The following is a 20,617-nucleotide window of genomic DNA, read 5'->3' on the forward strand; positions in this document are numbered from 1 at the left end:
TTGCCACCATGTCCCCACCATGTCCCCACCGTGTCCCCAGCTGTCCCATCCACCGCAGGTGGCCGTCAGCCCCCAGGAGCCGGTGCTCTTCTCCCACTCACTCTGGGGAGAGTGGAGCCGGGCAGAGCTGATGGTGGCAGCCCACCAGGCGGGTGCCCACCCACACCTTCATCACCTGCCTGCCCCTGCGCTATGACACAGGTAGGAGGTGTGTCCCCCTCCTGGACGTCCCTGTGTCCCCGAGGTCCCTGGTCCTGGTGTCTCCCAGGTGATATAGAGAACGAACTGCTAATTGCTTAATGATTGTCTCTCTGTAACTTTACATACCAAAGACTGGTGTTTGTCAAGGATTAAGCCTGTCAGAGACTGGTACTTGGGAGTGATGAGCAAGAAGGAACCATGAGCCATCACAAAACTTAATTAAATGTTTGATGAATTTACGATCTTGTCGAGAAGGCACAAGTAGAGGCCTTGCTTGAATAGATAGGGCCAGAAAAGGTAAGGACTCCTGCCTTTGTTCTCGTCCTTGTAGATAATTTAGCTTAAACTAACCATATGGTTCCACACCACTAATGAAAACTTAGATAATAAGAGCACTAACAAGCACTGGATGTATCAAAACATGTACAAGACCATACTGCGCAGAATCACCTGAGGAGGGTCAAATAGCGGACAAGTGGGGAAGACTATGGAAGACCACCAGAGGACTCCTGAAGACCACGAGAAATCTTCAATGCGCCTGTGTAAAGGACATTTGCATATGCTAATAGTTTCCCAGAAAACTAATGAATATGTGTAACATTTCTCGGAAATCTAGTGAATATGTATGTGGAACATGTACTTAACCTGCACAATTAGACCCGACGGTGTGCATGACAGGTGGAGCAATCCCCCGTGCATGCAGCGCTGCCAATAAAGAATACCTACTTAATAGTTAATCAAACTATTGAGTTAATTTCTTTGACTCAATCTGGCGACCCAGATGGGACCTGCTCTGCTCAGCTGCAGGACCTGCTGAGAACAGGTCTCCCTAGAGTACCCCCGGGATTTCCTGGAGGGACTCCTCGCCTCAATTGGATCACTGCGGGACCGGACAAGGACACCATCTAAAGGAGTAAAGGTATTCTTTATTCTGTCTATTTTATTTTTGGGACTGGTCATTTGCAAAGCTATCCATAAGTCATAAGACAAAAGTAAACTTATGCAGGATGGTGTATACCAGGTAGCTAGCACCCTTGGTATACCTTTGGTTTGGTATATGTTTGGGTGCTTTTTTTTCGGTACGCTCTGTATGCTTTTGTACGCTTTGTGTGCTCTAGGTTTGGTACCCACTCGTGCTTTTGTTTATGTTTTGAATTTGATTTTGACGTTTTTGGTTACTGAATGTGTAAATGGCTATTGGGACTGAATTACGGATATCGTTTGCGGATTTTGGTCTAAACGACGTAAGACAATTAAAACTGTGGACTGAATGTTTGAGTAAATGAGACGCAGCTCAGCTGCAGAGTGTGTGGAGTTCTGATCCGCAGTCTCGTAACTCCGCAAGGGGTACGGCCAGAGACGAACGAAGTGTGACTCACTGGTGATTTGGAACTTGAATTTATATGTTAGCATTGTAATTGTAAGTTTGAGTTTGATTATCTTAATAATTTTGTGGTGTTGGTGTAAGAAAGTCCCTGTATGGTGCATCGCATAAATGTGGGTATTTGAGTGGTGTCTTTTACATCCAGGAAATGAGTGTATGCCCTCATATGTCCTGGAATGCATGTGGTGTAAACAGAGGTTGCAAATAGATTGTGGAGGGGGTATTGAGTGCTCTGAGTGTCGGGTTCAGACTCCCTGGGACAAGAGGGAATGGGCTACATATACAGTTGAGATTGTTTACCTCCCATATTACTCGCTTATATTTTTACCTTTCCAACCACAATCAAAGTGGTGGAATATTGATAAAGAGCCCCTTAAGCTGTATTTTGGATCACTGGAAGGAGATAGGGGGACCACCAGGGGGAAGTGTGGATAAGAAAACTTTAATAAAATATTGCAATCAGTGGTGGCCTTTATATAAGTTAGACAGTGATGAAAAATGGCCCTTTAATGGGACATTGAATTATAACACTTTGTTACAATTGATGTTGTTTTTGAGACGAGAAGGAAAATGGGATGAGGTGATGTACGCAGATATGTTTTTCACTTTAAGAAATCATTCAGAATGGCAGAAAGAATGTGGCATTAATTTGGCCCTACAAGATCCTCTTGTGTTAGCAATGGAAAAGAAGCAGAAAGGGACTACAGGGAAGATGAAGAGATGTTGTTCGGCATGTAGTATAGGACAAAGTTGTGTAAAATTAAAGGAAACTGAGGAAAGAATAGAAGACTTTGGGTTTTCACCACCCTTACTAGCTCCAACACCCATAGAAGGTAATTTTACTGATGATTCGGGTGCGAAAGAATCTGATGAAGGTACGAGCACAAAAGATTTAGGTTTTACTCCTATTACAGCTCGCACCCAGAGTAAGGTCGGTCCAATAATCCAGGCTCCCTTAAGACAGGCAATAGGAGCTACTGGTCCTACAAGGATTAAAGTGCCATTTACGATGAATGATTTAGATTCATGGAGGGAAATGGTAAAAGGATATTGGGATGATCCTGAGGGAGTTGCTAAAACATTTGAGTTAATCGTTAAAAATCAAGATCCAGATTGGAAGGACATTGATTTCATGTTAGATGCCTTAACCAAAACTGAAAAGCAATTAATAATAAAGACTGCTCGGACTCAGGTCCAAATTCAAATAACTGCTGGGGTTTTACGTGGTACGGTAGATAATCATGTACCGAGAACATGACGGTGATTACCGATGGTTGAAAAAATATCAAGAATGGATAAAGATTGGTATTGAAAATGCGATACCGAAAGCAGTTAACTGGTCAAGTCTGTATGCAGTAAAAAAAGGTCAGACTGAAAGTCCCACAGAGTTTCTTGATCGGTTAAGAGCAGCTATGCGGAAATTTACTGCCTTAGATCCTTTATCTGAAGTAGGAAAACAACAGTTAGTCTCTTTGTTTCTAGGACAATCTTCAGAAGACATAAGGCGAAAGCTTCAGAAACTGAAAGAGCCTGAGATAAGGGACTTAGAGAAATTGATAGAGGAAGCTTGGAGAACGTATCGGAACAGAGAAGGGGGTGAGAGACGAAAAATGGGAAAAGCTATTGCTGCAGCTACTCTAGCTGCCCTGGGAAAGCAGGACAACTCCCTTCATGGGAGGGGTCGGGGAACTGGAAGGAGGGGAGGCTCACGCCAGCCCCTAAGGTCGGACCAATGTGCTTATTGTAAAGAAATAGGCCACTGGAAAGGACAATGTCCTAAGCTAAGTGGAGCACAAGCTGTCGTAGCCAATGTTACCTCTGGTCAATGAGGGGGACCGGGGGAATCCACCCTAGCAGATCCACTGGTTAAGGTTAAGCTGGGGAAAATAGAACAAGAGGTGGATTTTCTTGTAGATATGGGAGCGTCCTATTCAGAGTTAAATCAAAGGTTGATACCGGAGGATGAAGAGTTTGTGACTGTAGTGGGAGCTACTGGCCAGCAGAAAAAGGCTTATTTCCTAAAACCGCTTAAATATAAATTGGGTAATAAATAGGAATACATAAATTTCTGTATTTGCCCAGATCTCCAAAATCCTTGTTAGGCCGCAATTTGCTACAACAATTGGAAGCAGAAATTGTTTTTGAAAAAGGAAAAATGGAATTAAAAATCAAGGAAGACCAGCTAATTACCATTTTAAGCTTGGCATTAATACAAGCTGAACTAAAATTTGAAGTACCTCCAGAAATTGTTGATCAAGTATATCCTGGAGTCTGGGCCGCTGAGGTTCCAGGAAAAGCTAAAAAATGCAGCCCCTATAGTAATTAAGCTGAGACCAGGAGAAGAACCTGTCAAAGTTAAGCAATATCCCCTGAAATTAGATGATAGGAAGGGGATCAAGGAGATAATTGACAAGTTTCTACAATATGGAATATTGATTGAGTGTGAATCAGAATATAATACACCTATACTACCAATTAAAAAGGCAGATGGGAAAAGCTATAGGTTAGTCCAAGATCTGAGAGCCATAAATAAGATTACTGAGGATATACATCCAGTAGTTGCGAATCCATACACTTTGTTAACAAAACTAAAAGATAACCAAATTTGGTTTACCGTGCTGGATTTGAAGGATGCCTTCTTCTGCCTGACCTTAGCCACAGAAAGTCAGAATTTGTTTGCTTTTGAATCGGAGAATCCTGAGTCCGGGAGAAGAACTCAGCTAACATGGACAGTATTACCTCAAGGCTTTAAGAATAGCCCCACTATCTTTGGAAATCAATTGGCGAAAGAGCTTGAAACTTCGGTACCTCCAGACAATGAAGGAATCTTGTTACAATATGTGGATGATCTCTTAATAGCTACTAAAACCAGGGAAAGCTGTATTCGATGGACTGTGAATCTTCTTAATTTGGGGGGGTTAAGTGGATATCAAGTCTCTCAACAGAAAGCCCAGCTGGTTCGACAGCATGTGACCTACCTGGGACTTGAAATCTCGGGAGGACAACGAGCGAAAAGACTGAGCGAAAAGAAACCATTTGCCAAACCCCGGAGCCCCAAACGGTAAAAGAGCTGCGGACCTTTCCGGGAACGACAGGTTGGTGTCGCCTTTGGATAGATAATTATGGATTATTGGTAAAGCCATTATACGAATTGATAAAGAGAGACCAGTCAAAAGTAATTAGGACTGGAGAAACACGAAACGCATTTAAGCAGCTCAAACGAGAACTAATGAGAGCTCCTGCTCTGGGACTGCCGGATGTTTCCAAACCATTTTGGCTGTTTTCTCATGAGAGACAAGGAATAGCTTTGGGAGTACTAGCACAAAGACTTGGTCCCTATAAACGAGCAGTAGCTTATTTCTCCAAACAACTGGACGAGATGAGCAAAGGATGGCCTGGCTGCCTTCGAGCTGTTGCAGCAGTGGTTATCAATGTTCAAGAGGCCCGAAAGTTTACCATGGGACAGAAAATAACGGTGTTAGTCTCCCATACAGTTTCAGCAGTTTTGGAACAAAAAGGAAGCCATTGGCTCTCGCCACAGAGATTCTTAAAGTACCAAGCAGTGTTAGTAGAACAAGATGAGGTAGAAATTGTAGTTACCAACATTGTCAATCCAGCCTCTTTTCTTAGTGGAACTTTGGATGAACCAGTGACACATGACCGCATAGAAACAGTAGAAACTATATATTCCTGTCGACCAGAACTCAAAGAAGAACCTCTGGAGGATGCTGAAAACTCCTGGTACACCGACGGGAGTAGTTTTATAAAACAGGGACAACGTAAAGCAGGATACGCAATCACAACCACCCAACAGATTTTTTCAGGACAACCTCTGGAGGAGAAATGGGACGGACCCTATCAAGTGTTGCTGACGACCTTCGCTGCCATTAAGATCAAGGAACAGCCGGCCTGGATTCACTATGCAAGAGTAAAGAGAGCACCTGAGAGGCCATGGACGGTCATCCCTACAGGACCCACAGGTCTGCGATTCTCCAGATCATGATGGTAACAGAGTTATTACTCGGTTCAAATGAAGCTCAATGCAACTTGAACTCACATTTTTCCTTGACAAAACGTTTCCCAAATCCAGACCAGAACTGACTGTTGGATATGTACTCACATGCCAGAACATGGTGGAAAAGGGATCTCGCTAATTGGTATTCCGATACCAAGAAATCACTCCTGGACCGATCTTTGGGAAAGTACCACATGGTATACTGACAGTGACGAAGTCCAGAAGTTAGAAATAACTAGTCCTGAGGCCCAGGAGCCTTATTGTACTTGTGTACAGAGATGTAATCCACCTAAAGGACTTGGAAAAATTGACCGTGTTAATGGGATGTATGTAGGGAATCATACAGTTTGTAACAAAACTACAGATATTGGAACTTCAACTTCTGTTAATACTACAGCATGGCCAGTGCCAGAAGGAAAGGGATGGTACTGGCTATGCAATGACACGGCCCGGAAAGTTTTGCCAAAGAACTGGATGGGAACATGTACTTTGGGAGCAGTGGTTCCGAATATGACTATACACAGTTCTCCACCAAAAGGATGGGTGCGAACACACTTTCAAAAGATTAGACGAGATGTTGAGAATCCTTTAGTAAGGAGGCCTACTGCCTTTCATAGTTTTGTCCGATGGTTTCTTCCATGGTTGGGAGGGAGGGAGTTAGAAAAAGCCATAGTTAACATTTTGGCAGTAATAGAAAACCTTGAGAATAGAACAATTGATGCAATAAAGGCCCAACAATTAGAAATATCCCGTTTATCTCAAATTGTACAACAAAATAGAATGGCATTAGATCTATTATTGACCTCTCAGGGTGGAGTATGCACAGTTATAAATACGAGTTGTTGCATGTATATAGATCAAAGTGGAAGAATCTCCACCGACTTAGAAGAAATTTGGAAACAGACCAAAATACTAAATGAAATAATAAAGGATGACCTCTCGTGGGGATTTAGAGAATTGTGGGACAAACTAACATCCTGGCTGCCAAATTTCGGGTGGCTAAAGCAAATTTTTATTATGGTTATAATTTTAATGACTTTAGGAATGATGGTCTGCATTATGCTTAAGTGTTTTGTGTGGTGATGTCAGGGCACAGTAGAAAATTACGAAAGCTGGAAATGAAATAAAATCAGACATCAAGTAGAAACCGGAAAATATTTTACACCGTCTCTGGGAAGTAGTGGAATCCTATAGTTGCAAAAGAATTTGCAAAGGTTTAAAGAAAACGGGGGACTGATATAGAGAACGAACTGCTAATTGCTTAATGATTGTCTCTCTGTAACTTTACATACCAAAGACTGGTGTTTGTCAAGGATTAAGCCTGTCAGAGACTGGTACTTGGGAGTGATGAGCAAGAAGGAACCATGAGCCATCACAAAACTTAATTAAATGTTTGATGAATTTACGATCTTGTCGAGAAGGCACAAGTAGAGGCCTTGCTTGAATAGATAGGGCCAGAAAAGGTAAGGACTCCTGCCTTTGTTCTTGTCCTTGTAGATAGTTTAGCTTAAACTAACCATATGGTTCCACACCACTAATGAAAACTTAGATAATAAGAGCACTAACAAGCACTGGATGTATCAAAACATGTACAAGACCATACTGCGCAGAATCACCTGAGGAGGGTCAAATAGCGGACAAGTGGGGAAGACTATGGAAGACCACCAGAGGACTCCTGAAGACCACGAGAAATCTTCAATGCGCCTGTGTAAAGGACATTTGCATATGCTAATAGTTTCCCAGAAAACTAATGAATATGTGTAACATTTCTCGGAAATCTAGTGAATATGTCTGTGGAACATGTACTTAACCTGCACAATTAGACCCGACAGTGTGCGCGATAGGTGGAGCGATCCCTTGTGCATGCAGCGCTGCCAATAAAGAATACCTACTTAATAGTTAATCAAACTATTGAGTTAGTTTCTTTGAATTACAGGGGCCCTGAGAAGAAGGTCTTCTGCTCCGACGTCACCCATAAGGGCCCTGAGAAGGTCTCCAGCTCCGAGGTCTCACAGGCGGGTGCTGAGGAGAAGGTACCGCTCGCCCCTGCCTCAAGCTGGAGGACACCAGCCCTTGGCGACAGCGGGCAGGAGGGACAGCAGGAGCAGGATGACCCGTACGGGGGACACTGGTGTGAGGGACAGCGGGTACAGAGGTAACTTCTGGGATGGAGGTGTGGTTTTGTATTATAATGATATTATAATGAGCAAAGTTCACCCAAAGGACATGATGTTACGTGTCAGTACCCCAGAACTGGGCACATGTGATATAAATCAGAAGTAGGGCATTAGCTCAACAGAACCCCCATTATTTTACCTCCTTGCTTCAGTGGATTCAATGCAGGGACCAACCGTTCTCATTCCCATCATTCCAGTTCCCTATTCCTGCAATCACAGGGCCTGGCCGTGGCATCTTGACTCTTCTCCACCCTCCGTGTTACTTTTCAGAGCCAGCATACCAAGCTCCCCTGGTGTTGCTGACATCTAAAGTTGCAGGTTATGTTCCTCAGGGAACTACCGTGTGCACTGTCTTCCAGCCTGGAGGTTGACCTTCCCTTGAGGTGGGGGGTGGGGGGGCGTCATATCGATAAGTCACCTCCAGCAATCATTCCACATCCCACCCATACGTTGTCTCTCTCCCAATGTCCCACGCACAAAACAAGCTCTAAACAGCTCACAACGACATTCCCAGTCCAGGTCTACCTGAACCACTCCAATTTTTTGCCGCCTGGTCTACTTGCTCCTTGCGTTGATGTCTTCCACGGGCGTGGCTCTCAGACATAGACGTGATGGGGCTCTACCCAGGCAGCAAGGTCCTGCTGCCATAACGCAGCAGCCCAGAGGGCTTTACCTCTGCAACCATCGCTATAGCCACCCCACAGGCCATTGGCCACCCTCTACCAGTCAGTAGGGAGACAGAGTACTGGCCATGTTTCTCAGGCAGCAAGCTCTAGGACCAATTGGGTGGCTTTGACTTCTCCAGCATCCCTCAAATGATGAAAGATGGAGAGAGACTTCTCACCAAAGCCTGTAGTGACAGGCCAAGTGCCGTGGTTTGAAACTGGAAGAGGGGAGACATAAGACATGTTTGAACATGAGAATGTTTTAGGAGAGGCTAGTGAGATGCTGGACCATGTCGCCAAGAGAAGTTGTGGACACCCCATCTTTGGGAGTGTTCAAGGTGAGATAGGATGAGAGGAAATGGCCTCAAGTTGCACCAGGGAAGGTTTAGATTGCATATTAGGAGAAATGTCTTCACTGAAAGGGTTGTCAGGCACTGGAACAGGCTGCCCAGGGAAGTGGTGGACTCACCATCCAGCACCTCATGTCTTTCTCGTAGTGAGGGGCCCAAAACCGCACACAGTATTCGAGGTGCAGCCTCACCAGTGCCGAGTACAGGGGGACGAGCACTTCCCTAGTCCTGCTGGCCACACCATTTCTGACACAAGCCAGGATGCTCTTGGCTGCCTTGGCCACCTGGGCACAATCCCGTGGGATACATCTTCATATCTACAGTGGCCCATCAGTGCCTCTTTGTATCCTTGAAGTATCTTCACTTCCTTGAAGTATCTTACTTCCAAGTAAGGGGTCTGATGTGCCAGGCCATCGAATCTGTTTGTCCCTTTCCCCTGCCCAGCTGAGGGCAGGACCCCTAATCCTGATCAGAGCATTCATAACCTGACTCATGCAAGTCCAAACCAAAAACCTTCTTACCTCAAGAGGAGCCCACGTCTCTCTCATCCAGGCTGCGTTGCAAGGACTGGACACTCACAGATCTCTGGGACCAGATGGGATCCATCCAAGAGTACTGAGGGAGCTGGTGGAGGTCCTTGCCAAGCCACTCTCCATCATCTATCGGCAATCCTGGTCAACAGGGGAGGTCCCAGAGGACTGGAGGCTTGCCAACGTGACACCCATTTACAAGAAGGGTCAGAGTGAGGACCCAAGGAACTACGGGCCTGTCAGCCTGACCTTGGTACTGAGGAAGATGATGGAACAGTTCATCTTGAATCTGCTCACATGGCATGTGCAGGACAACCAGGGAATCAGGCCCAGTCAGCATGGGTTCATGAAAGGCAGGTCCTGCTTCACCAACCTAATCTCCTTCTACAACCAGGTGACCCGCCTACTGGATGAGAGAAAGGCTGTGGATGTTGCCTACCTGGACTTCAGCAAGGCCTTTGACACTGTCTCACATGGCATACTCCTTGAGAAGCTGGTGGCTCATGGCTTAGACAAGTGTACTCTTCGCTGGGTGAAAAACTGGCTGGATGGAAGAGCCCAGAGGGTTGTGGTGAATGGGGTGAAATCCAGTTGACGGCAGGTCACGAGTGGTGTTCCTCAGGCCTCGGTATTGGGCCCTGTTCTGTTTAATATCTTTGTCAATGATCTGGATGAGGGGATCGAGTGCACCCTCAGCAAGTTTGCAGATGACACCAAGGTGGGAGGCAGGGTCGATCTGCCTGAGGGCAGGGGGGCTCTACAGAGAGATCTGGACAGGCTGGATCGATGGGCTGAGGCCAATTGTATGAGGTTCAACGAGGCCAAGTGCCGGGTCCTGCACTTTGGTCACAGCAACCCCATGCAGCGCTACAGGCTTGGGGAAGAGTGGCTGGAAAGCTGCCCGGCAGAGAAAGACCTGGGGGTGCTGGTCGACAGCCGGCTGAATATGAGCCAGCAGCATGCCCAGGTGGCCAAGAAGGCCAACGGCATCCTGGCCTGTATCAGAAAGAGTGTGGCCAGCAGGAGCAGGGAGGTGGTTGTTCCCCTCTACTCGGCACTGGTGAGGCCGCACCTCGAGTCCTGTGTTCAGTTTTGGGCCCCTCACTACAGGAAAGACATTGAGTTGCTGGAGCGTGTCCAGAGAAGGGCAACGAAGCTGGTGAGGGGCCTGGAGCACAAGTCTTATGAGGAGCGGCTGAGGGAGCTGGGGCTGTTTAGTCTGGAGAAGAGGAGGCTGAGGGGAGACCTTATTGCTCTCTACAACTGCCTGAGAGGGGCTTGTAGTGAGGTGGGTGTTGGTCTCTTCTGTCAGGTGGCTTGAGATAGGACGAGAGGAAATGGACTCAATTTGTGGCAGGGGAGATTTAGATTGGATATTGGGAAAAAATTCTTTACTGAAAGAGTTATCAGGTATTGGAACATGCTGCCCAGGGAAGCGGTGGAGTCACTATCTCTGGAGGTATTCAAAAAGTGCGTAGACAAGGCACTTCAGAACATGGTTTGGTGGACACGTTTGTTGGTTGGACTCGATGATATTGAAGGTCTTTTCCAACATAAATGGTTCGACTACTAGTCACAGGCACGATCATACGCCTGTCCAGCATGGTCGTTCCATGGTACTGGGCATGAGGGTTGACCCCATGTGGACATAAGTCCACAGAATCAGGATCAGAAGGGGGAGAGGTGTCCTCAACCCATCTACTGCACCTGGGGAATTGCTCGACAGCCACTGGAGCAGCAATCTTCCTGGATGCTCCCTTCTTTGCCACTGTTTTTCCCCCACAATTCTTGCCCATGGGCTTCCAGGACTGAGGTAGGAGCACCGTCCCACTTCTTTGTGCCCTCCCCACGATAACACAGACAGAACCCTCCCAGGAGGCACATGGTGTGCACCCACGGCCCCGTTGCATTGAGCAGGCTCCTGGTAGCCGAGATGCTGGCCTGTAGGTGCAAGGAGGGAGATTCTCCATCTTCTCTTCGAGTGGCTGGACCTTGGGGAACAGTCTGTCCACAGCTGAGACAAAAACTCGTGGTGGCGAGGGGGAACAGAGGTCCTCCTTGAATTGCTGCAGCTGGCACACCAGTCCATGGGCAGTTGGAGCCTCTAAGTCTAGCCAATCCACCACAGCTGGGTTGCTAGTGCACATCGATGCGCTCCGTACAAACATCCGCCATACAGACCTTGTGCACTGGAACTTTGGGGGACCAATTATTGCCCAGGTCATCGTGGACCACTGCAAACACCCTCAGGTACCAGGTATATTCCTCTCTGGTAGACCACTGACCTCACTACAAGATCTTCCTTGAGTAGATACTTTGCTTTCACACTCAATAAGAGCCACCTCCAGAGGTGATGGGTGGCTGCCCCTCTTCCAATCCATCAATCCCACAGTCCCTAGCAATGGATGCCAGCTGCTGGGCTTCCCTACCTTCTAGTTCCAGCCTGTCAGCCCCACCTTCACAGCATCAGAGCAACCAGGGAGCAAATGTCTTCACCTGGCTGACAGACACAATCGTTCCCTGTATCTCGCAGCCCACTCAGGGATAGGGACCAGGTTGTTCTGCCTCTGCCCCCTCTCAGGGGAAGAGTCCACTGTGTGGACTTCACTGGGACCCCTTGACTGCAAGAGCAACTATTACAGTTCAGAGTGGAGCCCCTGGTTTAGTCGCAGTGACCGTTTGCATGATGTCAAACCGGGAGACGTTGCTCTCGGCACCCATCTGCATGGCCTCATATCAGACCTTCTCAGTGCCCATCTGCATGGCCTCGGAGCAAGAGAACTTCTTCTTCTCAATGTCAGGGTCTGTGGCCTTGGAGCAAGAGACCTTCTTATCAGTGCCCATCTGTGTGACCTCGGACCAAGAGCCCTTCTTATCTGTGCCCATCTGCGTGGCCTTAGCGTAAGAGACCTTGTTATCAGTTCCCATCTGTGTGGCCTTGGAGCAAGGGACCTTCTTATCAGTGCTCGTCTGTGTGGCCTCAGACCAGGAGACCCTCTTCTCAATGCCTGCCTGCGTGGCCTCAGACCTCGCCACCTCCACAAGGATGCCAATACTCAGCTAGTTCCTGAGGAAAAGCTGGCCAGTCCCCCTCAACACCCTCTTTTCCCTTTTTGTCATTGAGTACAACATGATACGGCCTGCAATCTCTCTCGTTAGTTTGAGTCATCTGCCTGGTTGTGTCCCCTCTCTGCAGCTTGCGCAACCCCCATCTATTCACCAGGGAAACCGAGTGAGAAACAGAGAAGGCCTTGACGCTCTGCCGACATTGTTCACATCCATCGCTGTGTTACCAACACTGTTTTGGTCACAAATCCTAAACACCACACTGCGCTGGACTGTGATAAAGAAAATCAATTCTATCCCAGCCAAAACCAGCACAGCCCTTGACCCGAGGATGTGAGCGCAGCCCAGGCACCGTGTGAGGAGACACAGCCTGACACAGGATGGCGACTATCATTTATTGTGCACGCCAAGAAATGTACACACATGGGAAAAATCAGCTGCAAGCACAAAATTAAAGAACATTGGTAATAATTGCAGCTCTCCAAGTATCAGAAAATAGGATGTTCACCCACGCAGAAGAGCCACCACCACGGCCAGGGGTGGGCAAGCACAGCGTGACAAGCTCTCTCTGCAGGCAACTCTCAGCCTCCTCCAGCACCTCTCTGCATCCAGCCAGCGATATAGCAGGGGGCCGAACCTAGCAACATGCTGGCCCCTCATGGAGCAGTTAGACGGTGAGCCCTGCAGGGATGAGAGGAAGAGACAGCGTCACCCAGAGCAACCTGTCTGTCCCCAACCTGCTGTTCTGGGGGTCTCGGTGTCCCCCTCCTGTAGCCCCGTGTTGCTCCGGCTGCAAGTCCCACAGTGGAGCACAAAGAGATGGGGCAGCCCCGTCCATCCCAGCTGGTCCCACACCATACCTGTGGCTGAGCTGCCAGCCCCGCCGTCCATGCCTGTAAGGGAGAAACAGCCGTGAGCTGCCAGCCCCGTGCTCGCTACGGGCACGGTGCACGTGCCAGGAGTCGGCCCGGGAGCCACAGCCACGCTGCAGCCACTGGGAGAGCACGATGGAGCCGTGAGCACCAGAGAGGAGACACAATCTCCTCCATATGTCCCCACTACAGGGACTTAAAGAGGGGCAGCACAGGGAGGACAGGGGATCGGGAAATGCCAGCAGGAGCCAGAAACCCGAACCGCAAGAACACCCCAGCACTGGGCAGCAGCTGGAGCCGGACCTGCTGCCGGTACTCACCTGATGGCGGATCACAACCCTTCTTCTTCCTCCCTGCAGAGAGAAAGAGGCATCAGCATCCACTGTGGCCACCAAGCTTGGGGGGTCCCCAGAGCACAGCAGCTCAGTCCCGCACCCCCTCCCGGCCCCCCAGCCCCTGCCTTCCTCCTGCAACCCTCTGCCTCGCTGGCCCCATCACTTTACCTGATTTGTACTTCCAGAAGGCAAATCCGGTGACGACAACAGTAAGTAGGATGGCAAAAGCCACCGCCAGGATGATGGTGAACAGGTTGGACTCCGTCTCTGGGGGAGAGCAGGACCGTGAGGAGGGGAAGGGGAACCACCCCAGCCCACCACTGCTCTACATGCCCAAGGCCACCGGGCTCACCCCACATGAAGAGGCCGGGCTCAGGCAGGCTGGTGTGCTCCACGCGGCACCGGTACTTGTCCTTCTCCTCTGGAAGGGCCTCGATGGAGGCCCACGTGTAGTAGGTGCCATCGCTGTTGGGCGCGATGCTGCCCCGCTTGGTCTCCTGGTCCCTGAACTCGCCGTCCTTCAGCCAGCTGACAGTGATGGGCCGCGGGTAGAAGCCGTAAGCGCGGCAGTACAAGGTCAGGATCCCGTGGGCCTCCTTCCCTGACACTCGGACCATGGGGGGCTCTGGGGAGGGGGTGGCGGTGAGAGCCGGCACACGCACCCACAGCAGCCCGTCCCCAGGGTCCCCGTCTCACCCTCACCTTTCCTCTCCAGCACGGCCCGCCCGTAGCTCACGTATTTCCTCAGCCACTCGATGCAGGTGTTGTTCAGGTAGTGCTTCCGCCGTGCAGCTTCACTCCCGTCCTTCTCCCACTTCCTCTTGGTGATTTGCGCCACCGCATCTGCCGCAGTGAATGTCATCGTGTCCCAGTCGAAGGCGATGAAATCCCTCCCATCATAGGCATCCTGCAGATACCCCCTGGTGCTGCCGTCCTCCAGGATGTCACAGCCATGCATGTGCTGCAGCGTGTGAGCCCCTGAAACACGACCAGGGAAATGGGGCTGAGGGGCTGCTGCAGCCCTGGGCCTTCACTGGGGCACAGAACCCCGCCCCAAACCTGCATGACCCTCGGGGGGGATCGGGTACCAGCACGAGAGCTGCCCACCGTCTTGCCAGGGCCCGCAGCACTCAGGATGTCATGTAAAGCCATGATGCAGACCCCCTGCACCCAGGAGGTGGCTGGGCTGGCACCCTGCCCCATGGCACCCCAGGACAGCACGGGGCTGGACTGGGTCCCAAATGCTGGGGCTGGGGATGATAAGGAGATGGGATGGGCTGGGAGAAGCCCCTCTGGCTCTGGGATGGGGGGCCTGAGCACCATGGGGAGGGCAAGGGCCTGGGACACTGCAAGTGGGAGCCCCTCTGGTTCTGGGGGTCTCGACTTCTGTGGGGATGGTGAGGGGCTGGGGTCCTGGGCACTGTGTGTGTGTGGTGGGGGGATGCGCTGGGCTGGGGTGGCCAGAAGCCCCCCCTGGATCAAGGACAGGGGATCCCAAGCACTGTGGGGCTGGGACAGGGCAGCCGGGAACCCCTTGGGCTGGGGGACAGGGCGGTTGGAAGCCCTCTAACAGTGACACCAGGCAGGGAAGGGCCAGCACAACACGGGGCAGCAGTGTGGCGAACAGCAGCATCTTGGAGCAGGAGGGGGAAGGAACCACCCTGTCCCATGGAGCCCCAACCCAGCCCCACAGAGCCCCACACTCACTCCCGCTCTGGTTGTAGCGGTCCCGCAGTGTGTCCAGGTTGATGCGGTAAACCTGCTGATTCCTCTGTCCAATTTGGGTCTCACCATCCCAGTGCTGCTGATCCAGGTTGTCCGCCATCCAGTCTGCCCGGGGCACCGTCCTCCCTGTCTCGCTGTCGTAGTGTGAGATGAGGTTCCCATCCACGTACCCCATGGATACAAACTGGGGGACCCCCGGGCTGGGCTCTGACACTGCCATGTGGAAGTAGCGCAGGGAGTGGAATCCTGTGGGGACACAGGGAGTGGTTAGAGGTGGGGAGCAGTTGGGCTGGGGGCAGACAGGGGTGAGAAGTCCCAGGGGTGGGCACTGAGGCTGGGTCGGGGTCCCAGGGGAGCAGATTGGGGTGATGGGGGGGGGGAGCTTTAGGGGGGGATGTGATTGGTGGAGGAGTGAGTTATGTGTGGGAGGGGGGGTCCTGGTTCCTGGGAAGGGGAGCCCAGCAGGGTCCTGGTATCAAGGAAAGGGGGGTCCCACAGGTGTCCAAGGGGTGGGGTACCTGGGATGCCCAGGAAGGGGGGGCCAGGGAGGTCCCAGAGTTCAAGAAAGCAGATCTAAGGGAGGGTCCGAGGGAGCAGGAAGGTCTGAGGCAGGGTGGGGGAAGTGTCCTGGTTCTCAGAAAATGGGGGATCCAGAGGGGGCCCTTGGAAGAGGGAACCGAAGGTGTGGGGGAGTGTTCCCAGGGGGTCCCTGTGACTGGGGAGGGGGACTGGGGTGGTAGGAAAGGGGGGAGTCGAAGGGGTCCCAGTGCCCAGGAGGGTTCCTGGTGCCAAGAGGAAGGTCAAGGGGGATCCCAGTGCCCAGGGCTCCCACATCCCCAGCTGTGCTCACCGCTCGCCGCCCCGCTGAGGAGCCCCAGCAGCAGCCCCAGCTCCAGTCCCAGCCCTCGGCCCAGCCCCATCACGCTGCTCTGCTCCGACCCCGCAACTGCATGGACTCCCAAACCCCGCAACAACTCAAACCCCACCCCAGCGGCACCGCTACCTCCCTGCCTCCACCCTCCCTCCGACGTCAGCCTAGAGCCACCTCGGACATCTCTGGGTGCCAGGCGGATTGCATTCCTGCAGACTGGGATAAAGCGAAAGAGCTGGAGGAAGGTGGAGGCTGGGGGGAGACACAGAGGACCCGCGGGACCCCCCCAGGGAGCCCATCAATCCCCGGGACCCCTGGACCCCACCCGCAGGACCCCCCCACCCAGAGTCACCCAGTGTCCCCTGTTCCCACTGTCCCTCACATCAGTGTCCCCTGTATGGGTATTAGAGACTGAAAGAGTTAATGTCTCAAATATTGTGGTGGGGCAAGTTCTGCCTGACAAAGAACTCTGCATGAACTCTGCCTAACAAGGAGCCACAGGTGAGGAGAAGCCGTTCAGCACTGGACATCAGCAACAGGAGGGGGAGAGCGTGCCGGAGGGTGCACAGCTCCCTGTTCTGATAAAGCTGCTTTGGATAGGCTGGGCAGGGCAGCTCACCGTGCATGGCGAAAGATCATGTCTGCTGGGAGGGGGAGGTTGCTCCCCAAACGACCCCCAAGCCCAGAGGCTCACAAACTGATCAGGGCACCTAATTAGCCTAAGGAGTTCGAGTGCACTCCCAAAGGAGGGGCAAAGATGGTAAAAGCACATGAACTGAAGCCCCACGTGTGCAAACCCGCCAGAACTGGACCCCTCAGCTAACTGGACCCCTCGGCCGACTGAACCAATGCTGGATCCAGGGCCGGTGATATCGGTCTCTCTTTTTCCTTTTCTCTCCTTATTCCCTAAACTGATGTATACGGTTACCACGGCTTACTGAAGTAGTTCCATGCCTATTCCTGTTGCAAGAAACCACGCCACCTACTGTTATGCCTCCCAAATGCAGTTTGCTTCTGTCATGAATAAAATCTTTAACTGATTGTTTGGTGTCGTTTCACCTTAATTTAGCCCAATGGAATTCCAAATTCAGCATGACTCCCTGGTCTGTCCAGTCCAGGTCATGACATTTTTGGCGTAGTCAGCAGGATTTCTTTGGTGTTGCTAAGCAATCATTGGGACTAGGTCCTTACTGTGGCCCCTGAGAGGAGTCATACACAAGGGGAGATAGTACTCAGAGAACTTAATAATCTGATTTTGTTGCGGTCTCCCTGTGAGGTCCGTTTGTAGAGGTAGTCCCCAGCGGACTACTAAAAACATCTGATCCTTGTAATTGTATCCCCTTTATGCTCCCCCCTGGGAGATCTGACCATAGACCTACATCTCTCCTGGAGAGATTAAGTGCCTACAGTGCACAGCTCTTTCCCCTTGGTATGACTCCCACTATGCCCCACCTTGGAAATCTGACTGTAGACTCTATTTCTCTCCTAGAGAGATTAGAAGGTTACCATGCCCAACTCTTCCCCCTCGGCATAACATTGGTTTGTGTGGTTTTAGGAGCCATTCTTGTGGCAGCACCATAGAACAAACGTGTGACCCGACAAGCAGAAGGAAAGATGATAAAATCCTTTCAAGATTTAGCGACAGTTTTGCGGGAGCATTTGGAAAATGAGACAAGAAGTGTCTCTGATCAACTTGACACTGAGCGAGTGACTAACCAGAGGTTACATACTGCTCTGATGGAGGCTTTGGAGTGGAAAAGGGTATTAAGGGAGCAATTAGATGAAACTTGCTCCCAGATTGGTGTAGAGAATGTGGATGCAGACTCTGATGGGGAAAAAGAATCAAAATCATATCCTTTTGAAGACCTAGGACAGATAAGGGAAACGTTTCCTCTTCGGATGGGGGAAGTCACAATGCAGCCTTTGATTTAAGGCCGAGACTGTGGATGGTGGCCAAGGAGGAGCCCAACAAGTTACCACCCACATTGTCTCTTATTCCCCCACTGATTTGGCTAAAATTCAGGAAAAATATTCCCAGGGACCCCGAGAAATGGAAACTGAGTGTATGTGGAGAATATCCCTTGCTGGGGATGACCGCATCCTGCTAAGTGAGGATAAGGCAAGGGGATATTGGGGTCTGGGAGTTTTCCTAATTACAGATGACAATAGAAAGCTGTGGTCCCTGACCCAAAGAGTAGCATATTGGGCATGTGGATTGGATCCTATGGAGAGGGGAGACCCCTTTTCAATTAAAACGCCTACAGTGGGTCACATTTTGGACAGTGTACAAAAAACTGCCTGTCTCCAGTTGATGCATGATCGACTCCTGGTTCCACAACAGTCATCTCCCATGCAATATGTGACAGACCCTGAAAGCTTGCATCCTCTTATAAGGGGACTGCCTGATGCCTTGAAATTGTATACAGTACAACTACAAGATCACTTGAGAGCACCCCGAAGAAGGGGAGGCCCCCCAGAGATGACATGGGGAGAAATAACACAGGAATTGATTAATTACGGGAGACAGATGGGATTCACCACTCAGGGAGAGACAAAATCTAAAGCAGACTTCAGGAGGGTGGAAGAGAATGGAGAAATAGAACCTAAGCCCCTGTACAATTCTCGACTCCCACCTCTGACGAGGTTGACACGGCCAACTGACAATAAAAGAAATACACTGTGGACAGAGGGTATCTCAAAGGGAATCATCCCCAGGGAGGTGATGGACTGGTTGCCCACTCCTAACCTGGAAGGCCTGGTGAAAGGGTGGGACAAAATAAAAGGGGCCCTATCTCCCTCAGACTTTAAAGACCTAGCCATAGCTCTCCAATCCATGTGGGCAACTGCCCCACATCAGCTTTTCAAACCCAGACTAATATTTGCTGAAAGAGCTGGAGCAACGGCATATGTATTACTGCAAGGAGACAACATTCCCATTTTCCTCCCTTACCACAGGTTTGCTCGTTGTGCTTTGTCATCTTGTACGACAAGCATGTGCCCTGAATACATTTCCGCAAGATCAACATGCAAATACTTGGATTTCGTTAGCCTCTACTGTAACTAACTCATCTGCCTTTTTTATTAAGGGAAGATTAACACCTGCAGATCTTTTGACAACATGCTTCATTGGCATGCCAATCCCAGTAGCTGTATTACAGAATTATGCTATGCTAAGTGATTTTGGTATTAGTGCTCCTCATTGCTACTTTTTCTGAGTAGGTAGTGGTCACATACCAATGAACATTACAAAACTGATTGGCAGTGGACCATTTCCTCCTTTGACACCATAAACACTGCTTTGATTTCAAAGGCATGTGTTTCTTCAACATAACTGATGAATCAGCCAGCATAAAGGATAACATTCAGCATCTCCAGGACTTAATGCATCAAACAAAACAATCTACTGGTGGTGCCTGGTGGGCCGAGTGGTTTAATTCCCTGACAGGATGGGTGGGACATGTGATTCAAAGCATTATGGTAGAGATACCTTTATTGCTTTTTCTGTATGTGTTTGTTGCGTGCCTTGAAATTATTTGGTGCTACACCCCACAAGCGCAAATGGACACCTCCAGCTTTGCCAGCCCCAGTGGAAGTGGTCTCTTGAGCAAGGGGGTGGAACATGGGAAACACAGAGGTCATCTGTGAACATCAACCGGTTTTCTTGGGCCCTCTGCTTATTATACAAGAAAAAGCTACAAGGTAAAGATGGCTTCAAAGCCCTGCGCAAAAGAACTTGACCAAGAGTGACTTCGCCTGTACAAGTGGGTTTGCTGTGAGAAAACACCAAGCCAAACTGGGGGTTTTACCTAGTGTGTACTTCTGCTACCTTCTTTCTGATACCCAAGTATGAACTAGAAGAAAAGAAAAACACAAGCAAATCTATTTTGGTAACACCCTTCCCTCCATGATCTTATCCCACAGGATTCTTCCAAGCAGATCTTTGAAGAAGTCGAAGTGCTCTCCTGTAGTCCAGGGTTGCGACCTTGCTTTTCACCCTCTTCGCCCTCAGGATCCTGAGCTCCGCCACCTCATGGTCACTGTAGCCCAGGTCACCTTTGACTTTCACATCCCCAACAAGCATGAGCTCCAGCCACCCCCCACCGAGGGACAAAATCGCCACCTTATTCTGCCGTGACTGACCCCCAAGTTCTGCCAGGAGCAAGACCAACCGGGTGGAGAGCCGCAGCGCGAGGAAAGTGGCGGGGGGCACCGGGTCCGCTTGCATTTCTGGAGATGCAGACAAACACCACCCAGCCGCAGACCGTGTTTCAAAGCTCCGAGTCACCCCAAAGCTCTGATGCGACCCCAGAGGGAACTACAGATGTGGGTGAAACCGCATTAAAACGCAGCTGGTTTTGCTAACAATATATTTGGTGGAAATAGTAACTGTGCCCGTGGGGGTAAAGTGCCCCCAAGCCCCCTACAG

At 50.2% G+C, this 20,617-nt stretch overlaps 1 protein-coding gene across 5 annotated transcripts in view; it reads right to left on the reverse strand.

Annotated features, from left to right (window-relative positions):
- The window catches only part of LOC126034962 (class I histocompatibility antigen, F10 alpha chain-like), a 45,239-nt gene extending 28,957 nt beyond the window's left edge, over positions 1-16,282 (reverse strand). For 2 of the 5 annotated variants that reach the window (XR_007504808.1, XR_007504807.1), the window contains exons 1-8: positions 16,171-16,282; positions 15,303-15,566; positions 14,298-14,573; positions 13,948-14,220; positions 13,764-13,862; positions 13,581-13,613; positions 13,249-13,281; positions 12,351-13,069 (exon numbers count right to left, since the gene is read on the reverse strand). Coding sequence is in view for 2 of the 5 variants with exons in the window: in XM_049792991.1 (XP_049648948.1) it covers positions 13,249-13,281; positions 13,581-13,613; positions 13,764-13,862; positions 13,948-14,220; positions 14,298-14,573; positions 15,303-15,566; positions 16,171-16,240 (1,048 nt within the window). In the remaining 3 variants the exon portion in view is untranslated. The remainder of the gene's footprint in view (positions 1-12,350; positions 13,070-13,248; positions 13,282-13,580; positions 13,614-13,763; positions 13,863-13,947; positions 14,221-14,297; positions 14,574-15,302; positions 15,567-16,170) is intronic. The other 3 variants (XR_007504809.1, XM_049792991.1, XM_049792990.1) reach the window with 3 other exon arrangements.
- Positions 16,283-20,617: the final 4,335 nt, after the last annotated feature.

This window comes from Accipiter gentilis, chromosome 36, assembly GCF_929443795.1.
Source record: "Accipiter gentilis chromosome 36, bAccGen1.1, whole genome shotgun sequence".
Lineage (NCBI taxonomy): Eukaryota > Metazoa > Chordata > Aves > Accipitriformes > Accipitridae > Astur > Astur gentilis.